At 45.1% G+C, this 23,841-nt stretch overlaps 2 protein-coding genes across 2 annotated transcripts in view; one reads left to right on the top strand and one right to left on the bottom strand.

Annotated features, from left to right (window-relative positions):
* Positions 1-23,841, bottom strand: part of LOC127069449 (zinc finger MIZ domain-containing protein 1) — an 85,490-nt gene that overhangs the window by 34,313 nt on the left and 27,336 nt on the right. The window lies entirely within an intron of this gene.
* The window catches only part of LOC127069451 (chorion peroxidase), a 60,064-nt gene continuing 52,983 nt past the window's right edge, over positions 16,761-23,841 (top strand). Inside the window, exon 1 of the mRNA XM_051006491.1 lies at positions 16,761-17,185. Coding sequence (XP_050862448.1) covers positions 17,067-17,185 — 119 coding nt within the window. The 5' untranslated portion in view covers positions 16,761-17,066. The remainder of the gene's footprint in view (positions 17,186-23,841) is intronic.

The raw sequence follows: 23,841 nt of genomic DNA, 5'->3' as shown, positions 1-23,841 counted from the left end.
GCGTTTCTTTCCAATATTCGAAATGTTTCCGGCTAGAGATTATCGACCAAGATTATCCTAAAATATCTATTATGTATTTTGTTAATGAGAAAAATAATCAAGATGGCCGCGCCACGTGATGTAACTACTAACAACATGGCGTTCAGAGACCGATATATTAGATATTTTTTTTTCTTTCTTTCTTTCTTTCTTTTTTTTTCTTCTATGATATTCAAAGAAAAAGTAGACATTCGATTCGTCCACGGAGTTTTTCTGATTTTCCACGGACTTATCCAAAGATCGTAACCGAATTGAAAGGGATCGTACTGGGATAAAAAGGAGAGAAGGAGAAAGAGAAAGAGAAAGAGAAAGAGATAGAGAAAGAGAGAGTGAATCCTCTCGCAAGCCATCCATTTCGTTTTAACCATCCTCTTCCTTCTTCACCCTCGTGAAAAAAAGGCTCTCGTAAAATCGATTCGTTGCGCGGGTTCACTGAGACTCCAGACGACGTCTCCGTCGTCGCCTCCACTGTCGTCTTCGTCGTCTTCGTCGTCGTCTTCTTCTTCGTTATCGTCGTGGTCTTCGTCGTGGTCTTCGTCGTCGTCGTCGTCGTCGTCGTCGTCTTCGTCGTCGTCGTTGTTGTCGTCGTCGTCTTTGCGTCGCCGTCGCGTCGTCGATGTCGACGTCGACGTCGACGTCTTCCTCCCCTCTATCAGAGACTCTACATGCAGCACGGGTGTTCTGCGTGCCTCTGAACAAAGTCTCGCATTGTCCCTCGACTATCTATCTCTCTTTCTCGCTCTTACTCTTCTGGATGCTGGGAATGGTTAAGTGATAATAATAACAGTACGAATTTTTGGAATAGTTTATAAGACTCGTATGGGAGAAGAGAAAGAAAGATAGAGAGAATCGTGAACGTGGGGAGGAGTAGTGAGCCTCGAGAAGAGGAAAGAAAGAAAGAAAGAAAGAAAGAAAGCAAGAAAGAAAGAAAGAAAGATAGGAGAGGAAGAGGCAGAAAGAGAAGAAGAAGAAGAAGAAGAAGAAGAAGAAGAAGAAGAAGAAGAAGAAGAAGAAGAAGAAGAAGGAGTAGAAGAAGAAGAAGAAGAAGAAGAAGAAGAAGGAGTAGAAGAAGAAGAAGAAGAAGAAGAAGAAGAAGAAGAAGAAGAGACTCGGTCTCTCTTCAACGCAAACGGTCGATGAGAATGCTCTCTCGGTGGGGGTGGGTGAGGAGGAACGTAGGGCAGCTCGAGGAGAAGGGGCTGGGGGCTGCTGTGTAGCGGGCGAAGAGGAGAGAGGAACAGGAAAGAAGGCAGTGAGAGAGAGAAAGAGAGAAAGAAAGAGAGAAAGATAGAAAGACAGAAAGAGAGAGAGAAAGAGAAAGAGAAAGAAAGAAAGAAAGAAAGAAAGAGATAAAGCAACACGGCTTGAGGTGAGGAGCGAAGGGAGAAGGACCGGTGAGAAGCGGAAAGGGGGTTGTCGGGGAGAGAGAGGCAAGGCAAGTGAAGCCAAGTGAAGTGAAGTGGGGCCGCGGGACGGACGCGGTGGCATTGACCCCGTATAGTAAGTAAGGTAATGTGAACAGCTAGCGCTTCTCATCTCTTCTCTCTCTCTCTTCTCTTTCTCTCTTTCTTTCTCTCTCTCTCTTTCTCTCCCTCCTGCTTTCCCTCTTTCTCACTCACTTACTCACGTATCTCTCTCTCTCTCTCTCTCTCTCTCTCTTTCTCTTTTTCTTTCTCTGCTTCTCCATTCCTCCTCTCCTTCCTAAAGGGTTCCCATCGGATATTGTTCGGTCGGTGGGTATAGGAGGGTGACCTCAGGGTGGACAGCGACCTCGAGAGAGCACCTTCTATCGCTCGATTCTAAAGTCGTCGTCGTCGTCATCGTGATCGTAGTCCTCCCCGTGTCTCTTCTCCTCCTACTCCATCTCGTTAAGTCATTGGTCTTTGTTGACGGTAGGTGAAGATCACGTAGGTATGTATATGGGTATATAGCCGTTCGTTAGCTATCGAACATTTAACTATATTTTATTCGATGCTCCGTGGGAAATCTAAATTTAGTTCATAAAAATCTAAGCAAATGAATTCTTTTTCTCTTCTTCCTTTCGTTTTTTTATAATCTTTGTTCAGAGAAAGAGAGAGAGAGAGAGAGAGAGAGTAAAAGCCCTATTACAAATGCCATATAACTAGGCGATATTAGTTTCGCGCGAAAGAGAGAAATCGTGCCGATAGGGAAGAAATAGCTCGCGCGCGAGAGCGTAGAAAACGGCGGTCGCCTTGAACGTACGCATTGTTATAAGCCTATCGCCATTTATTACCAAACGCGTCGTTCTCCTTTCCACGAGTTTACGCAAGCGGTTGTCATCGAGCAAGTCTATGGAGATCAAAATATTGTTTTACGCAGGTATGAATATTGATATACATATTAATGTACGTAGTAAAACGATACACCCTGTATATTATAATAAGAAACAATAAAAGAAACTCTTTTTCTATCTTCTTCTCTCTGCCTGTATCTCTGTGACTTCAATAAGAAGAGGAGGAAGAAACAAGAGGGTTCGAAAAAAAGAGGGATCACGTAGGAAGCGTGAGATTAAGTAAGAAAGTTTTGATCTCAACGGGTTGATACCTCACGTCCACGTACGAACAGAGATAGTCATAAGATTTTACCTTTATGACTCGTAATCCCACGACTCTCTTTTTTAAACAGAAAGAAAGAGAGAGGTCAAAACTCGTACGTGTTACCAACGAAGATACAACTCGACGCTTCTACAAGCATTTAGTTAGTTTCCAAGTTTGAATTTCCCGCCAGCAGTCAGACTCAGCCGATACTTGGCGAACGCGCTCTCGTACGTATTGTAGGTATATAGCACCGGTACTATGCGTTGCGTTACGACCTGCCGTTTCCCTTTAAAGCTAAAGCTTCCACGCATGCAATGATGTTATGGGTACGTGTACGTGTGTGTGTGTGTGTGTGTGTGTGTGTGTGTATGTGTATATACGCACATACGTGACAATCCAATGCATTCCGATGCGGCGCACGATTTTGCATTTAGACCGTGGCTACTCTCTGCCCGCCATCTTGGAGTTCACCGAGTTCACTTTTCTCTAACTCGTCGATCTCATTTTTAGATCTTATCAAACAGATTTTGACAAATACCTACAGAATTATTTAATTTATAACGTAGAAGAAATTAAGGATTCATATAGAAGAAAGATTTCCAATTGGAAATGTAAGTTTTCGAATCGAATAACAATGATTGAAGAATTCACCACCAGGCGAGATCACGGCGCTTTCCTATCCCAAGTGCAGTCACATAAGTGCAGTACTGATGCCACATAAGACGCATCGCTACGTGACGCAGAACGCGTGGGTTGATATCATAATGTACGCTCTATATCTGATATATCTCAACTCTGCGGGCCTAACTGCGCCATATTCAAAGTGCGCGCGCTTTTCGCGTACGTATATGTCGCCGTTTACGATGCGTTTGAAACGCGTCAACGCGTTGCCCGCGAACTTTCACTTTGTTTCTTTTATTTTTCTTTTATCGAATCCATGCGATCTAACATTTCGAATCGTATGTACATACAGATTTACGAATTAATTACAACTCCTTAATTGGTTTTCACGAAGTTTCATCGAAATTAGGTATTGGGAAGTAATATGTCTTTCTACAAAATGACGACGTACTCTAACCTTCCCTAGAGAAACATTAAATATAATAGACGATAAATCAGAACGATTTGAATTCAACTTCTTCGTGTAGCGCAATTCCTATAACCAATAATTAGTTTTCTCGGTGAAAGATGTAAAATTACTAAATCACCGTGTCGGTAAGAGGTTAAGTACGGCAAAGAAAGCTCCTATAAGCGTGTACTTACTTGCGTTTGCGAGTCGAACGATTCGCGAATATGCTCGACTCTTACCGATCTTTATTGGTGGTAGAAAGTCGGCGAGATCGTTTTAGGAGCGAACGGAACAAACATATTCGAATGAGAAGGGATATATATACATATATATATACCTATGTTTTCGAGGAATCGCTATTGCAGTAAAAATAAGTAGGCACGCAATAATAAGTACGTACTACATACGTACATAACATAGATAGGATAGGTATGGATCGGTTTAGTCATAGTAGTCGCATACCGGCAAGAAAATTGAGACATCTCGCAAGGCCGCCGAGAACTCATAGTTCGAGTTGTAAATCGAAAAAAGAATGGCTGCGATCGTTGGAGCGATCGGCGGCCGCCCGCACCTGCGCGCGCGTACCACTACGACACGCGGATGTAGTCTCGCGCGCATTAGCGCGCACCGACTACTGCAACCTTCAAGATCGACGTGCCGTATTTGCTCTCGACGCGCTTCGGCTAATCTCGTGTTGCTCGAGGGCGCGCGCGCGCTCACGACCTCCTTTAACGTTACGCGCCAAGCCGGACGCGCTTCTACTTCTGCGATCGTTTCTTTTTTTTGTCTTCTTTCCTCTTCTTTTTTCTTTTCTTTTCTTTTTTCTTTTTTTCTCGTCTTCATTCTTCTTTTCCCTCTGTTTTTGTTCCTCTTTCCGATTCTCCCCGATCGGTCGTAGTAGTCGGGACGACGATAGTTATCGGTGCGTTTGTGCTTCTTGTAAAACTTAAACTTAATGCGCAATATAAATAGAAAGCTGATGTTACGTAAGAAACTCTACATACGTATATAACGAGTTAGTGGTACGTGCTTGGTATCAATCTTCTCGAACAAGTGGAAATGTTTCTCTTTTTATCCCTCGGGAATACATTGCTAGTTGATCGCAATTATTGATATTACAATATCGGTTTGGAAGGTAACTACTAGGTCCGGTGATATAGTTGAATTAAAAGAATGTTCAAATCTTCCTTCGAGAGTGACACCGCTCGATTAGGATGATCGTTATGATATTCCTACGTGGTAGATACATAAGTGATCGAACGAGGTGTCACGTGGCAGCTCGGCATCGACTATACTCGGGCTGTTTCCTTCACGAGGATATACCGACTACTCCACATGAGGTCATGGAATTTAATAACGGACGAGGTCGGAGAGCGAGCTCGAGCACGCGCGCGCATGGTCGTGCGAGAGCTCGGTGACCAGAGAGGGAGAGAGAGAGAGAGAGAAAGAGAAAGAGAGAAACAGAGAAGGACGACGACGAAGACGAAGAAGACGACGAAGACGAAGAAGAAGAGGAGGTTGCGCTCATTCATAGGAATTTTACAGGTTGTCAGGCAGGTTTGACCGGCCTTTGTCATGGAGGTAACGCGGAGGAGAGGAGCCACGGAGTGAGAGATATCTGTCCGGCCACAGGAGGACGAATCACGGATGAATTTAGACACGGCATACCTGGAGACCACCGTAGCACACAACAAAACGTGACCCGAGAGAGAGTTTCACTACTTCTGGATCCTTTGGAGAGCACGAACCTGCGACTAGCTATATATGTAGAGTAGCTTTACTGGATATCTAATGTTGATAATTACATATTAAAATATGTAAAAGTATAAAAATGCCGATAGGAAGAAAGTGAACGTCGGATATCCTAAATCGTTATTACTTGCTGTTCAAAGCCATACCTTGAATCAGTATATTCTACTGGAGAAAATAATTGTACTGTTTACCTTACGTGTGCTAATACACGTTGTAAGTACAGCATATACAATACCAGTAAGATATCCCATGCCGAGGCTCACGGAGGACTCGTGAACCGCCTCTTTTATCCGGGGCGCAATTGAGTCAACGGCCTTTCGAAAGAAGTAACGGTATACGATTATTACTCCTACCGAGTCCTATACTCACGAAACTCAACATTCGCGTGCACGCGCGCGCGAAAGAGAGAGAGAGAGAGAGAGAGAGCGCCTTCCATAGCACGCTTTTATGGATGCAGAGAGAGAAAGAGAGAGAGAGAGAGTATAGAGTAAGTAGACAACGTTTTACACAAACAACACGGTGACAGATCGGCACCTTTAACAGAGCCCGTTCGCCAAGTGAAACGAAACATTCGCTTCGTTACGTGTCCTGTCGTGATCTAGGACCGTTGTGTACCGTGATCTCTGGAGTCCTTCGAACTAAATGTATTATATTTTCTGACGAAACATATCGTACATTTATTTTGTTAAAGCTAGTCGCAAAGGACTAAGCCGATGTATCGATAAAACTCGTTTAGATCCGTTATTGTCAAGTCGTTAGAGAACACAGAAGCAGTTGGTAAAGTCAGAGAACAGGCTGTGGTATACCAGCGATGACCGCGGAAGGCCGCGAGTAGGGTTGGGAGTGGGGGGAAATGCTCTCCAACTGGGTGGAAAAAAGAGAAATCGATGTCAAGATGGGGAGATCGATGTCCTATAAAGAAAATATCTGCGTTTCGACAAATCGGCTCCTTCGGCAGGATATACAAGTTCGTTTCTTGATGCCTCGATGATAACGAGGCCGAGTTGAGTCCATTAGAATATTTCGTTGGTCTATTCTTCGAGAATACACGAATCGAAAATCGTCCTTTTGTTCGGATCAATTACTTTTTGAAAGGCCGATGGAATTATATATTCGAATCTTTCTTTCCTCATGCATATCGTTTCAGACATTCTATTTCATCGATCGGATAAGTCGTATACCGAGAAAGTAAAAAGGCAAATTAGAAGAGCGCACTTTGATGTACTTAGGCATCATCCTCGTGCTCTTATTCGATCGCGGTATACAACGTGAATGGAGCGCACTCATAATCCCTATTAATAAAAACGCATTTATCCCTTCGCCCTCGGTCGTTCTCCGGCACGGAGAGACGAAGAACGCATTCCAGCGTGCAGTCCGCCGACGATCTGCATTCGCAGAAAAGGACGAAGAAGTCGTGGAAGCGAGCAAAACGAATTAGCATCCCGATCGTTCCGAGCGGACCGCCCCCTCTCTTTCTCTCTTTCTCTTTTCGTCCTCTCTGCTTCTCCAGAGTACTCGTAAGATACTCTCGTACACGTTCTCGTACCTGTACGTGAGAAACAAGAAACTCTGAGAGATAGTCTCTCTCGTTCTTTCTCTCTCTCCTTCTCTCTCTCTCCCTTTTTTACTCTTTTACATACGTATGCATGTATCGCAGACGAGCAGGACTCGCAGCAAAGAGGTAAAAGAGAAGAGGAAAGTAGCGACGATGGCATAAATCACTTGGGTCTCGATGCCTGACGAACCTATCTCCATAGACGGTAATAATAACGCGAAGCCTGGCCAAGTTTGAAAGAAACGTGTCTTGAGTAGTCTGGCTACTCGGAGAATTTTTCTTTTTTTTTCTTTTTTTTTTGACTTTGGCTCGGTAAGTAAATCTGTATGCCACGAGTCGAGCGCTAGCGACTCAGGTATTATTTACGGGTAAGGTGGCTCGTTAACCGGTGATCCGTTTCGTGATTTCTCGCTCATGGCTCTTTCATCGCGAGAGAAGTGTGTAGGTGGGCGCTCTCTCGCGCGTTGATAGAAGGAGGGGGTGGAATCTTGGACATGGCGGCCGTGCGGCTAATGCGTCGCTATCCCCGTTCAGCGATGTTTGTTTGAGAAGCACTTTTGGCCAGATCATTGACTCCTTTTCAATCCACAGCAGACTCGTAGCAGCGCTGCGCCGGATTAGAAGTGGGACTTAAAGAATGATTTCACATTGAGCTTTGTACCTCGAGGATCTCGGGCGTGTGGCAAAGCGAAAGGCGGTAGGAGAGTTCGAGTTTAAATTACGGTTCAACCGATTTCTTCGAATAGCTCGGAGAGAACGCCGAAGCAGGTACGACGCATCGAATTGGAACGTATCTTTCGAAAATGACGACACACCCTGTCTATCGTATAGTTATCCTCTTTATTTACTCCAACTTTGCCATCTCTTTCCTCGCTTTTTATGGCGACATGCCCGAGATATTTTCAATTCTCCTACCGCTTGGCGGACGATTGGAACGGAGTCAACGGACTTGCCGAGTCCGGACAGAAATTTGCCGTTAACGAGCAATAAAATTGCACCGAAGCGTTCCGTAATTTTAAATAAAACTGAAAGTAGTCGTGTTCTCTTCGCGTTAAAGAACGAAAAAGTGAGGAAAGGAGAAAAAAACGACCGAAAGAGAAAAAGAAAAGAAAAGAAGAAAAGAAATAAAAAAGGAAATTATTCGCGGCCGAAGTGTTGGCTGTGTAGCGGGCGTAGAGGGGGAAACGATATCTGAATCGCTCGACCATGAGACGATCCCTGAATAACAGTCGCACATGGCGCGGCTAGTGGGATGATTCATGGTCGTTGAATCGACGCGACCTCGAGGAGATGCAGAGTGAAAATAATTTATCCGCGTTGTGACCGACGCTCCTTTGTCCGTTGGGAGCGGCATGGCGGTCTAATTCGATCGATACCTTCCCTCTCTATCTTTCTCTCGCTCTCTCGTTCTGTCTCTCTGACATCATATCCGTACGCGTAGTGTAGGACACGCGACGACGTCTATACATGAGCCACGCATACGAGCAGACGTTTGTACGCGCGTATGTAGAACATGAGTATGATTACAATGTCAGAAGATGATCGAAAAAAACGAGGAGAGGGAAGGAGGGGGGAGAGAGAGAGAGAGAGAGAGAGAGAGAAAGTCAGCTCCTCAGCGTAGAGGATTTCGCGGTGGCTGGCATTGCCGCGTACCGGTCGATTTACGCGCTCGTTTGCAGGTATGCCAAGCATGTAAGGTCTCTAACGCTGAAACGCCGGTCGTCCGGACAAAACGAGTGGGAGGAAGGGCAGCCGCAGGTTGACGAGAGGCGAGAGAGGTGGGAGGAACTCGTGTAAGAGGGTGGAAAGAGGAAGGAATTGGATGGGAGTGAGAAGGTAGAGAGAAGAAGGAGAGAACTCCTCACTCTACTCTCTTTCTCTTTCTCTTTCTCTTTCTCTTTCTCTCTTTCTCTCGAGGGAGTGCATTGCTTGCGCACACCTACACAGAAAAGACCAGCTACACACTGGACGGGGGAAGGCACACGGTTACGTAGCAGCTCGTTGCCTGACTGTCCCGACTCATGCCCTGCTGGCACGACACACTCTTTAAAACTCGACGTAGGAGATACGCCGAGTGTGTTTGAGAGAGAAGAGACTAACCGGCAACGAGGACGGTGGGAAGGAAAGCGAAGAAAGAGAAAGACGGTAAGTTGAAAAGAAAGGAGACGAGGAAAGAAGAGGAAAGAAAAAGAATGCATTTGGATTACTCGATAGAAAGAGAGAAACGAGTAGGTGGGCATGTTAAAAAAGTTAGGGAGCGGGTGGGAGTCCCCGAGACTGACCGGACAAGACGATGAGGACGACGAACGAAAGAACCAACAGCGACTCTGCTTATATTATAGAACACACTATCGAGAAGATATAACCACCAGCGCCGCGCTACGGTGGGAATTCGTTTCTCCGGACTCGCGCTAGTTACATGGGTTCACAGTGTGCCCGGTATTTACTAAATAAATCATTAAATGCTAAGTACGATCGAATACAAAGCGATAGGATATTTTTCTTATAAAACGATGCGCGCTAGTTTCTATCGGTCCGATCGTCCCTCATTCGTTTCTCGCATATTCGTCTATGTAATGAAAAAGTAATTAAGATCGAGATTACTTTTCTACGAGTGGCATAGCACTTTGAACTCGGCACGATATCTTCGGGCAATATTGAATCCTGCAAAATCATCGAGGACTAACGCGCGATGAAGATGTGCTAAATGTATGAATAAGAACGCATTCGCGAGCATCGGTTATATCTGTATTGGTACGAATGTGAGCACGTACGAACGTACTTGTACATTGTATGCCTTTCTGCTTCTGAAAATCGCGTGCAAGTAGTCGGAGGAGACGGCGGCAGGTGGACGCGCGCACACACGCGGTGTGGACGAACGGAGAAGGGAAAATAATGTTCCGGGGGATATACATACGTACGTACGTACATGCATGCATACATATATACATACGTGCATATACATTCGTACGTACGTACATACACACGTATATCGCGCATGCGAAATTCCTTTTGCTTTCTCTCGACTACCAAGCGAAGTAGCTTTGGGACGCGGCGTACGACGTTTGTCATGCGTTACCGATCATTTTTCAATCCTTTTTTTTTCTTTTCTTTCTGTATTCTTTCTCTTTATCTCATCGTGCGACTAAATCCAACAGATTAGAATTCCCCACGCTCGTTCAAACAAGCGCGCTTTCATTCTTTCCTATCGATCAAATCCGATGGTATCGAAGATGGAAACGAATGTACGAACCGATAAAAAAACCATGTTATCGCGAGGTTGAAGGTATTGCTAGTATCAATTAGGAATCAAAGTAAAGTTAGCGCGGAATAAATGTACTAATATAAATATGTCGTTTCAAACCTGCGCGTAGGTTTAAAAGAAGAAGAAGAAGAAGAAGAAGAAGAAGAAGAAGAAGAAGAAGAAGAAGAAGAAGAAGAAGAAGAAGAAGAAGAAGAAGCGCAGGAAGAAAAAAATTGAGAGAGAGAAAGAGAGAGAGAGAGTGTGTAAGAGAGGAGGGCAGCTGGGTGGCGTAAGGTTCTCAGGTAGGTAGGTAGGTAGGTAGGCAGGGAACATTTAGACAGACGTGCTTTCGCGGCGTCGTGCACACCGAGATTCGTGGCCGTTCGCCGATCGTTGACACGGGGGCCCCGAGAGCACTCGACTGCATTATCGCGGCCGTGCGAACAGGTAACAACCTCGCGATCTCTCTCTCTCTCTCTCTCTCTCTTTCTCTCTCTTCTATCTCCGTCTTTCTAGCCCCCTTACCCACCACTATACGTAGCATCCCTTTACTCTTCCTCCCCCACTCTTCTACTCGCCGGTGCGCGCGCGCTCTCGTGCGTTGAGCGCGAACGAGGGGCTATTTTCTTATGCCGGACCCGTCTCCACGCGCTCGGCAAACAAATACCCGACAAAACGGTCCCTCGCGGCACGAGCTCTTTCGTGCGCTCGCGCGCGACTAAACGAAGTATCCTCGCGCGGCAAGCGAATATCGATATGTCGTTTACCGATTAGAAAAACAGAGAGAGAGAAAGAGAGAGAGAGAGGAACTCCATAGTTTTCCTTATTTCACATCGAATCTAATCGGCTCGATGATTCTTCGTACTTTCGTGGGATACTCGCTCCATGCTCGGCTAACTCGACCGTTATTTATTTACCGTACTCACTCGTTGATCCATTTTCCTTCTCGAGTAAGCCTTACGGTTCAAATCAAATGACTGTCATGAGTGACACAGTTATGCCAGTCCAAGGGAAAATGTCATTAATACTTTTAACATTTTCCCTGAAGTAGAGAAACAGATTAAGACACCGAAGTAACGAATCCGCATTGTAGTCCGCTTACAAGACGAATACCTTTAAACGATCCCGATCAGCTTTTGGCACGCGGCAATGTTAAAACAGCATCAGATTGATTCGAAAGTTTACCGCTTTCGCCGAGCACGAATGAAAGTATGGCTTGGTTCTAATGCATTTCAAAGAAAAATGGACGATCTCACGTGACGGTCTAGACGAGCGAGTTTCCACGAAAAGGCTCGATATCGTTACACGCAACGGCTCTTGGAAATCTTAAACCATTAACGTTTGATTGATATTAAAGAGAAAAAGAAATATCTAAGGAGTCGTCGAACTATCGAAAAGTCTCTAATCGTGTTGTTCCAAATTTCTCTGTAAACAATTTCGAAAGAATTTTTATTCGTGTGAGATAACGAAATACCAGGACGAATTCGTTAACGATCGATGTACAAGAAGCTTAAACGATAGGTTTAAACGTATCGATCTAGAAGCTTCCTTCCGTTCAAATTCCCCGGGCGTCGTCCTTTCACACGCCTCTACACCGGCCGAACGAATCGCTGTCGTCGGTGCAATGGTAGAACCCTGAGTCGCGCCGGCAAAAGAGAACGAGAGAAATAATAGATTCTCCAATCGGTTGGGGGCGGTGAGAGGCGGAGGAATCGCGTGGCACGGGCCACGAGCTACTACGACGACGACGAGCTACGACGACGACGACAACCAAGTGGAGGGCGTCGAAACCGGAAGTGGTCCATCGAGAATGGGAGTTGCCTTGACAACCGCGATCTGCTTTAACTCCCGCTCGATCGTCCCGTCGTCGTCGACCATCTCTCTTTCGCGTCATTCGAAAGCAGTCTATTATTTGGGGTCGCTGCATCCTCCTCTGCGAGACTCGACAATCCGTATTTTTGCTTCCTCTCTCTCTCTCTTTCTCTCTCTGTATATGCGTGCCGACGACGACGTGCGTGTGTCGCTCTCTCGCGTGCACACGCGCGCGCGCGAGCGTTCGCGCGCCACTACCGCGACACACGAAACACGACTCTCACAGCTGTGCCGATCCCTCTACCGATTCTTTCCGATCTACCCCGAACCTTACCGAATCTTTCTGTCCGAACGCGTCTGCTCGTGCCACTGGATGGACGCGCGTCCATCGCTCGAGGACAGAACAGGATTGTTCGCGCGTCATCGGTTTAACCAACATCTTTTCATACAAATAAACATCTGAAAGATGACGGATAGTCCAAGGAATATGTCAGAAGGATCATTTCTTTTTAAACTTTGCCCTATAAATACGTATATATATACGTACATACATACGTGTATATATATATATACATATATATATGCATATATATATATATATATATATCACTTATGTTAGTTTCGAAAGTAATACAGTATCGAAACGATCACATTCTATTATTCCATCGAATAAGCCTGGCCGACATTCTCGACGTACTTTGCCAGGATCGCGAGGCTCGCACGATCGATACGCCTTTCCGCGAGGGAGTACGATTTGCTGGCGTTAAAGTGCCGACCGTACGCCGTTCGTTCGTTGCGCCAAGATTTCTCGAGATGCATCCCATCGCGCACGCGCCAGTATTGGATCAATGGCGCGAGGGACCCTCTTCATTCATTCGTCCATTCGAGATCCTTTAGCGTCGGTTCAAGACGCTTGCTGGATTGAACGAATACTACAATAGAACGTACAATGTAACGATTATTACAATATTACGTTTAACGGACGTAATTATTACGATTATCCTCGTATTATTTTCAATTTTCCCCTTATACTTCATACATCTACATCTATTATATTTATTACAATACATACATACATACATACATACATACATACATACATACACACAAATACACACACGCATATGTACACACATATATATACTTTTTCTCTCCCTCTTATTACATTATGATAATCTCATGATACAAACGTTACCCGAATAAAAACAAAAGTTCGAGCGAAAGATAAAGCTTATAAATTCTTATTTATTGAAGGGCAACCCAAATGTATTCATCCGTCATTGGCCGTGCTCCGTACACGCTACGTATTGTGCGCGATGTGTGGGTCGCGTTGCGCGTTGTGTTGTAGGAATGCTGTCGGCAGCCAGCAGCAGGGTCGCCCACTGTTACTCGCCGGGACTCGCTTTTGCCTGCCCCTCTGTCCTTCCTCTCTGCGCTCGGCGGCTTGTTCGCTCGCTCACTCTTTCGTTCTTTCGTTCGTTCGTTCGTTCTTTCGTTCGTTCGTTCGTTCGTTCGTTCGTTCGTTCGTTTCATTCGCTCGCTCGCTCCTTCCTTCGCTCCTTCGCTCGATTCCGTTTTAAAACTATATTGGCGTGCCCCCTTTGTACTTACTCTCCAAGTAGGCGCGAGGAGGCATATACATGAGTGAATGCGTGCGTGCGAGTACATACATGTATGTACTTTGTGCGAGCGAGCGCAACGCATACGTACATATATCGTATTACATATTTGCCGCCAACACGGGAGGAAGAGCAAGAGGACGGACGCATTGCGGTGTTGCTCGCTCCGTTACGCTGACTTTCTCGAGAGTGCGCGCGCGCGCGCGCACTCTTTCCTTGGAGTTTTAAGAAATTCGATCTCTTCACGCGGCTCTCTTTCTCTCTTTCTCTTCCTCTCTCTCTCTCCCTCTCTCTCTCTCTCTCTCTATCCATTGTTTTATGATAATTTTCCGAGGTAGAAGGGAGAATACGATACGAAGTAATTTGCCTATCATACGTGCGTGTTTACAAAAGTATCCGACGTGTTATTACCGACGCGACGAATTTCTCTATTCCATTAACATTTTCAAGCGAAAGATCGAGCGGCAAGATGAATTATCTCGGTTATCTTCACAAGAGCATGCCTAGGAAAGAGAGATAGAAGGGTAGGAGAGGTAGTCCTTCGCTTTTGGATTAAGGCCCTTCTTTCTTTTCTTTTCTTTTCTTTTCTTTTCTTTTCTTTTCTTTTCTTTTCTTTTCTTTCTCTTTCTTTCTCTTCTCTTTCTGTCTCTCTCTCCGTTGGTTCCTTCCACGAAACTCATCACCGTTCAACCGACTTTATCTCGCTTGTTTGCCTTTTCTTTCAACCGTTTTCTCTCTCCCACGCGTACGCCATCTTTCTTTCCTTCCTTCCTTCTTTCCTTCTTTCTTTCTTTCTTTCTTTCTTTCTTTCATTCTTTTTTTCTTTCTCTTTGTTTTTCTCTTTGGTAGGAGCTTTTGCCGAACGGCGATGTGCCTTACGGGGTCGGCCCACGACGCAACCCAACAAGATGAAGCCCGGCAACGGGCCCCGTCTGTCTGCCCGGAGAACTCACAGTTTTTGGTCTTGTTCCTCGTTTTCAGTGGCGTGGCCGTACGGCTCTCGATAATCGCTCGAGTCCTACCGAGTCCCGATCCCGACACAACCAAGCCGAGTCTACCACCTGCCGCATCGAAGCGGAAACCTTCGATCGTCTCTCTCTTTATCTCGTTCCTCTTTCTCTCTTTCCACGGCTCCTTTCTTTCGAGACTTCGTTTCGACCTCCGAAAAATCTTCCTTGCCAAGAAGATACGACGTATCTCTCTCTCTCTCTCTCTCTCTGTTTCTTTCTCTCTCTTTCCGTGTTCTCTCGATATCTTTGGACAACAACAACGTGCCACTTCATTTCGAAGTCTATGGTATCGTGACACATGTATATGCGATAGGTCACATAACTTATTATAAGCGTCTGCCGATGTAGGTACTAGGTGAATCAACTTACTAACTACCGAAGGATATATCGAGGTGAGATATCGATCGAGGTTATATCTGCCTTATTTTACCTTACTCGAAATGCAACGAGTCGTTAAAACGTTCATCGAAGGAAAAGAAGGCGAGGTCCGGGTGCGAAAGTCAACGCGCCGAATAACGGAACGTTACGAGAAAGAGTAAGTCAGACAGACAGACACTCGTCGTCCTCCTCCTCCTCCTCCTCCCCCACCTTCTTTTCCTCCTCCTTCCCTCATCGTCCATCCCTCTTCTTTCTCCTCTTCCTCCTCAATCGTCTCGAGAATGCTGAATATAAAGTGTGTTACGCAGAGTCAGTGACAGTCGTCACAGTAGTGGTACATATCGGTTTCTAATTATTTCTCAAAGGTATACGCGTAAGTCGTATTGGGTCGAGGTGCCGCTATGGCGTCGGCTTCTTCTTCTTTTTATTATTATTATTATTATTATTCTTATTCTTTTCTCTTTCTCTCTCTCTCTCTCTCTCTCTCTCTTTCTCAGAGTCGACACGGATTTCTGAGATCTACTCTCCTCCTCTGTGCTGTATCTATGAGATGTATGTTGCGCTCGCGCATGCTGTCGTCGTCCTCTAGCTCATACATTTTAAATAAATATATATAAGTACGTACATACATGCATACGACGTGTATGTATATATGTATATATGTGTGTGTCTCTTACTCGTTGCACTCGCAACTTGTAATTTGTGCGCCCGCGACAAATTACGACACGGCGTAAAAGAGTGAGAGAGACAGATAGATAGATAGAGAGAGAGACACCTACATTATACGCGTCCTCGTTAAATTTCGACATTATCTCGGTAAGCCTCCTTCCTTTTCGAAATCGCTAATGAACTTTAAGAAGAATTGAAGAGGCGCTTAAATATTTGACGTTACAATTTCAAAACTGTCCAACCAATTAGAAATACTTATGTGTACTTATATTTTAAACAACAAGTCCCATTTATAAATTTTTATAATTGGGTAATATAATCTGCTAAATAACTGTGTGAATACGGAGAGGAAATACGATAGCGTGTTGATCGAGAGGCTAGGCCCTATTTCAAGGGATTCCCCAGAGTATGAGTAATTAATTTACTCTGATGATAACTTGCCGATTCGATAAGGGACACGATAATGGAATCGTGTACAAGGTATTATCAGAGAGTACGTATAGAAGGACAAGACGTCGGTTTTGAATGTATACAGTGTCACCGGGCGAACCTAGCGATTTCGAGACGAGAATTTATCTATCTCGAGAGCGTATCTGGCTTTCAAAAGTCACTCCGCCGACCAATTCCAAAGGTAGATTGGAATTCGTTTGTACGATAAATCCAATCCGTGGAGTCACATAAACGTCGGCCGCGGTGTAACGCGCGTGATCGATGAGTCCGGCCGATAGCGGATGTGACATAAATCGAGTCTACTTTATTTAAACGCCACACGCAAATATAAAGCCGGCGAACGCCTCTTTTCTCTCCTTCTCTCTTACTACACTACTAACCACCACGAGGAGATTTAGCTTTAGCGCCACGTTCGCGAGCGAGCGAGCTAGCGAGCCAACGAGCTAGCGCGCGCGCGCGTGCGTTCCCTGTCCACGCTCTAAATGATCGGGGAACCGTCTTTACCGACCGAGTCAAGCACGAAATCAGCGTGAAGTGTCTCCTATTGGTTGAACAGGGGGTGGGTGGGGTGGGAGGAGGGGGATAGTTGTATTACGACGCGAGCGAGCGAGCGAGCGAGCGAGCGAGTGCTCGCGCGCGCTCGGTCACAGTTCGAGCGGGAGAGAATGCAGCGCCTCCCCGAAGCTAATAAACTAGGCTGTCTCATAACTCAGAACGTTGCAATGTTGAGGCGTAGGTGTTTCACAACTCTCATTCTATTTTTCTTTTACTTATCATAGACAGAATTTAAGTACCTCCGTGATATGAGTATCAGGACAATACGCGTGTACTCTTATTTCCATTACGTTTGACCTCTCGAGTGTGCTCTGTCAAAGCTAATCCAAGCTTCAGCACGTCGAGATATATGGAGGATGGGGGATGAGGAAGGGAAAAAGGGGACGTATAACAAGAAAATGTTCTATCGAAGCTTCAAAACCCGGACGAAGATAGAGAAAGTAGAGATGGGGAAGGCGAGAGATGCAGAAAGTGAGTGAGTGAGCACGAAGGATAGATATATAGATAGATAGATAGACAGATAGATAGATAGATAGATAGATAGATAGATAGATAGATGGATAGACAGATAGATAGATGGAGAGAGAGAGAGAGAGAGAGAGAGAAAACGGATCAATACCATGCGATACACGCCGAAGTAATTTCATTGTCCACTGTTAGCGGAGGTTCACGTGTCGCGTGGCACGGCATGGCGTGGCGTGCGCTCCTCTCCCTTCTCCCACCCCCTCTTCCCTACCCCTCAACACCCTTGTTTCTCCATATCTCTCTCTCTCTCTCTCTCTCTCTCTTTCTCTCTCTCGCTCTCTCTTTCTCTCTCTTTCTGCGCCTCCACAAGGGAAAATAGAACCCTTATGGCACGAGTGATAGCCGTACCTCTCTACTCGGGGTATTGATCACCCTCCGCAATCAATGTTAACACTAGTGTTTGCAGATGGCGAAATCGATTATCTAGATAACGTTTAGATAACTGCGCGACGTAGTCTTGGCTCTACGTATCAGCACGGTGTGTAGTGTCGTTTCTAAGCCAAGGTACTTGTTGTCGTTGATGGAACACTGCGGGTGATCGAAATACCGGAAGTTATTACATTAGAATGTACAGTCGACTCAATACCGCCTTTCCTTAAACTTTCATCCTAAGTATAGCGAGACAATGCGTCATAGTGAAAGGATAAAGAACGATTCGATTCGGGGGGACGCCTGACAAGTGGATCCACGCGGGGAGAAAAATATAAGGTAGTGAGCCGCGAAATACGAGCTCCCACTTTGTTTCCTTGAGAACGTTTAGCTCGGTTAGGCTCTCTCACGAAGGAGAGCTCCAACTCTCACAGACGGTATCTTTCACTCTCCTCGGACATCTAGAGCGTTTACTTTCTCTCTCTCTCTTATCGCGACCGTCTTTTCGTTATTTCCTTCTATCGATTAGTAATTACGTTTTACAAGTTTCCAACTACTTAACAGTTACATGCGTTACGAAATCATCCTGTTTGGATAAACTAATTTCACTAGATCAAACCGATAAAAAGGATTCTTCCCTTTCTTAAGACTATTTGCGAAAGCAAACGAGTAAACCGAAAGAAGTTAGAAACACTTGGACTCGCTTTCCCCTTTCGCATCATGGAAGGTTCGAGGACCAGAGCGTGTTGTATTGCGTATCGCGAAGCTTCGTTGACCACCAGCGACGTGATGGTAGCCGTGGCGAGGCTACCAACCAAGAAAAGGCAACACAACGCAACGAAACGAAGAAGAAGGCAGGAAGATCAGTGTTCTCACGTGCATGCGAGCGAGCAATGTATGCATGCATGCATGCATGCATGTATGTATGTATGTATTTAAGTAGGTACGCATGTATGCATGTACGTACGCATGTATGTATGTATGTATGTATGTATGCATGCATGTACGCGAGTAGCACTTATGCGATCGCTTATGCGCCCGTCTGCCTACAAATCGCGCGTTTCTGCATCGCACACTGATTTCTAAGCGGCTTCTACGATGAGGACTGCCCCCGCTCGAGGCCTCCAAGACGACAACGACAGCGGCGAGTCACGGAGAAAGAATCCCTATGGATTGCCTTAGACGTGTATCACCGATGTCTGACTCACGATCGTGTCGACGCCACTGTCGTCGTCATCGATGCTGTTGTTGTTGTTGTTGTTGTTGTCGTTGTTGTTATCGTTATCGTTATCGTTGTTGTTGCTACCGTTGCTAGTAGGGATGAGTTTCTAGGAGAAACATAATACTACTCATTATCTATGCGTAGCTAGGTACGCATGTAAATTCCTAATACGAAAATAGCATCGTATCTAAGATCGTTTCTTGTTACAATATGAGTTTTTCCCATCAGACTTATCGATAGTAAAACGTTTTTTGGGATTTCAAACGTTATCCTTAAAAATATTCGTGGAACAAGAACGAGCCAGTTATTTCCATAAGCCAGAGGAGTGTTCTTTCTTCGTTGGATTCTCTCCGATCGTTTTATATCTCTCACTTTCTTTCGTTTCCCCTTGGCACCAGAGAAGGAGCAAGGAGGGAGCGAGGAGAGCACACAGTGGAATTCGAGTCCGCGGATCTCAGAGACGCTCTCTTCTTCTCCTCCATCGACTCTGGCACGTTCCCCACCTCGACTATGCGCCGTAGGATACTCACGGAGGCGCCCAGATAGAAATAATACATTATTTAAATACTGTGGCGACTACGTTGCGTGACCTTCTCATCGACGTCGCGCCTGATCCCCTCTCCTTTAACCTCTTCCCCTCTCGTTGGATTCCCCTTTTTCTCCCCACCATTGCCACCTCCGCGATCCACCCCTACGCAAGCCTTCCCTTGCGCGCGCGCGCGCACCACTCCTTTACCCTTCTCTCTCTCTCTCTCTCTCTCTTTTTCTTCTCACTCTTCCTCTCTCACACTCGTCTCTCGCTGCTCTACCTAGCCTCCTCCTTAGGAACCTAACATAGTTTGATCGTGCACAATGCACACAGGGTGGCTCGCAAGGACGAGAAATTAAAAAAGCTTCCTTAAAGCCGTTACCTGCGTTAGCCCGTACCTAAGCGTTCGATTGCGCACTTCTGCCTTAGGCCAAACGAGGGCCAAATTTTTATTGCTCTCACGCACACACATCGAGTATAGAGACACGTAAACTCACCGAATGGTTCGATGAGAATACTGGGGCTAAGGAGAGAGAAAGAGAGAAAGGATGCTTGGGATTTCCTTTGTCCAAGAAACCGTTTTTCTCAACCGAAAGGACAGCCGCGATCGCCCTACCAGCCCAGCTCCTTGTAACCTCCGAGTAAAAAGCTTTTACACGGAACGCGAGACACGAGGCGTCCTCAGGATCCCCTGAGATTTCTTCCTCTTCTTCTTCTCCTTCTTCTTCTTCTTCTTCTTCTTCTTCTTCTTTTTCTTTTTCTTATTCTTTTCTTTTACCGATTCGACGAGTTCGTTCGCGCTTGAGCACGTACTCTTGACCTCGTCGAAAGGTGATCGAGGAGTATGCCCGTGTAATGCGTAAATGGATATGTAATTAAATAAATAAGACGAGAGTTCTCTTAAATACGAAGGACGTGTCTTCGAGATGTAGAAAACTGCGAGTATACGGAACGAAAGAAACGATTTATTCCGGTATATCGTGATATGACTTTTTCGAAAATGCCCGCGCTCGCTCGCGCGATTTATATAGATGGAGACCAGTAATAATCTCTTGTGCTTGACAGGAACGCTTGGATGTTATTAACCAATTACTTTTTTTAGCATCGTTGCAAGGTAGACCATTGCAAACAGTCAACGTCTCAACGACCACTTTTTGTACGATTCAAGCGCGAAGATCATAACAGGGCAGACAGTTCTCTTTCTTCTTCCGGTATTTCAACTAGCATTTTCCCGCCACGGGAAATAAGCGTAACGTCACGCTTTCCGCGTCTCTCCCTAGGTAGCAGCACCTTCAACGCGCACGGATTTTCGAACGCTCGAGAGAATTTTATTCTCGTTTTTCTTCTATCTTTTTCCTTGTTTTCTTTTCTTTTTTTCTTTTTTTAATTACAGAGCAAGAGAATTGAAATTATACTTTGATCGAAGGATAACTTCTTTTTAATAACGATCCTCTCTCGAGTTGTTCTCGACTATGCATGTAAAATCATTTTGGAATTCATATTCGCAAATTATTGAGATCGTCATGGTGCAATAAGCGCTTGAATAAGCTTTTTGAGGTAATTACGAGTTAACGTAGAATTTTGACGTATCTCGGATCGAGTGATCTCCGAGGTGAAGAAAAGGACCACCCGGTAGGCGGAACGGCGTCGATCAATCCGGGACACCCGCTAGAGAGATCACGAGCGTACGAGTCGAGCTGCTCGTAGTACTCTCTCAGTACTCGTGTTGCTGCGCCTCTCCTCATGCCCCTTCGATCACCAAGTCTCTATCTCTCTTTTGCTTGGCTCGGGCATCCTTGCCCCTACCTTCCTGCTCTTCCTCCCTACGTGGAAGAGTTCGTGTTCGACAGTGAGAGAGAGAAAGAGAGAGAGAGAGATAGAGAGAAACGAGAGAAAGAGAAAGAAAGAAAGAAAGACAGAAAGAAAGAAAGAAAGAAAGAAAGAAAGAAAGAAAGAAAGAAAGGAAGAAAGAAAGAGATGACTATATGGAGGCGCTGCCGATGCAGCTTCCTTCCCCCTTCGCATGAAGCGCCACCATGATCAAGGCCCGAACTGGCTTCGTCCCCGCGCGTCAGCGACGTTGCCAAGTGTCCTCGACCATCTGTAACGCTCCTTCTCCTCCTCCTCCTCCTCCTCCTCATCATCCTCCACCACTACCACCCCTTCCACCTCCTTCTCCATCACCTCCTCCTCTACTCCTTCGACAATATATCCACCACCACCTCTTCTTAACCGCCCTTTATTGCTTTAATATTCGATACCGTCTTGTGATCGCGATGTATTACGCGCGTAGGTGTAAGCTCGTCTTCTTCGCGCCCTCCCTCGATTCTTTTCTCTCTTTATTTTTCTCTCTTTCTCTTTCTTTTTCTGTCTGTCTCTCTCTCTCTCTCTCTCTCTATTTACCGATCTGCTCCTATTCCTCTTGATATTTATTTTCCCCATTCTCGTTTTGCTCTAGTGAAAATTTAAATACACGCCATTTTCGTGATCCGGCCAATAAGCTGCGCGCTTTCTTTTCGCGGGCCTGACACGTTTTAAACTTTTACGCGGGCTTTCCCTTCCTTTTCACATTCTCTTTCTCTTTCTTTCTCTCTCTCTCTTTTTATTTGGAACGAACGCGCGTCAACTTGAACAGAATACTACTCTCAAGAATTTTCTTAAACAAAGTAAGAATGAAAAAGAATTGATTTGGACGTATATACGTCTCCATTTCCTTTCCTCGTTTTTCTTTCTCTTCCTTTCTTCCTTTCTTTCATTGTCGTCGAAGATAGACTACTCTCTTAACGTAGAAATAGATAGGTACTTAGACTCTGTGGTGCATACATACATACATACATACATACATATATGGGATAGGTGCACAGTCATGGGTTAACTATGTATAGCCGGAGTAATAGAGTTTGCCGAGTAGACATGCGCCCTTCTTGGACCAAGGTGCCGGCCTTGCCCCATATTTCTTCGAAATGGCCGCGCAGAGAGTGGAGTGACGTTCGATATCTTGAACGTAGACGACGTCGGTGTCGAAGGAGCCTAGACGACAACAGGGGCTGCCGACGACGCCGACGGCACGACGCTGCTCTCTGTTCTTTTGACGATACTCTGACAATAGGGAGGTGAAGGGAGATGCATCCGAGACGCACTAGCGTATACGCGAGACTTCGATTAGGAAGTTATATTCGTAATAAATCTTTTTGCGGATTCCATACGCATTTGTTAATAAAAAAAAATATATACATATATATATATATCTAATAACGAAGCATGTCCATATTAGATAAATTTAACGGACTACCGATCGTTTTTACTAAATACACATATATTTATTAGAATTCACGTATTCCTGAGAAATAATGATCGTTTCGGTATGGCGTAAGTGTAGCATTGATTTGTGTATTATTTCAGAGAGCGATGATGCTCGGTGCGTGAAGTACTATTGATTCGCCCTGCAGCCAGAATAGGCAGGCATCCATATTCGATTTTCAAGCGTGCCCAACTACATTGTCATTTAGTGACGCGTACGAACGAACCTATCGTTTGAGAAACCTGCGGTTTATCGTCAATTTTACATTCTAATCTCGTTTCGGTATCATCGTTTCATTGGTTTTCAACGTATAAACGACGATTTAAGGAAACGTTATTCGTTATTACGTAGATAAACGAATTATTGATCGTGTTGAGGAAAGAGAATTAAAAAGAAAAAGAGAAAAGGAAGAAAAAGAATTTCTTCGTTATCGAGAGTGGTTCATAGCCATCGCTAGAGGGGTGGATCACTCGGTAGGTAGTAGTAGCAACGAGTAGTGACTGTGGGCGACTACGAATAGCCGAGGAGAGAGCGTTGACCAGATGTGCGGATAGTCCGGAGAGCGTGCCACGAACGAACGGATAAAGTGGTAGAGTAGAGTCGGATAGTATTCGGTCGCCCGTCCATTATGCCATGCTATAAGCCTCCCAAGCGTCTTTCTTCTTCTTTATTGTTTGGCGCGTAGAGGAAGGCACGCGCGCACGCTCTCGCGCGCGTCCGAGTTGCCGGTAAAAACACACAGCTGTCGACGTTACGAGTGAGAACAAGCAAAGAAACAAAGCTAAGACAAGAAACTTATAAAAGAATAATCCAGTCTAACTAAAGAATGCATACACTTTCTTCTCTCTCTCTCTTTCTCAGGAATAACAAAGATCTATTTGTTGGTAAATGAGACTTCGCACGTTTATAAATTTATGATAAATAGGACATACGACAAATAACGATTTAGCTTTCACCCATTCTCCTTCGTTCATCCATCCTCTTTTCTATTATCTTTTCTATCCGCATTTATTGTCGTTTGCTTGTAATGAGTTTCGCGACTTCGAATACACGCGCTTTCTTCGCGCTTCCGCAAAGATGTCGCGAGTAAACGAATCAACAATGGCGATTCCATTTTCTCTGACTACGTCGGTAAAGTAGTTATTGCAATAATGACGTAACACTCATAAATATATATTATCGTTT

This window comes from Vespula vulgaris, chromosome 15 (assembly GCF_905475345.1).
Source record: "Vespula vulgaris chromosome 15, iyVesVulg1.1, whole genome shotgun sequence".
Taxonomy (NCBI): Eukaryota; Metazoa; Arthropoda; class Insecta; order Hymenoptera; family Vespidae; genus Vespula; species Vespula vulgaris.
Note: the sequence above shows the minus strand (reverse complement) of the source record. Positions and strands in the feature narration are given on the sequence as shown.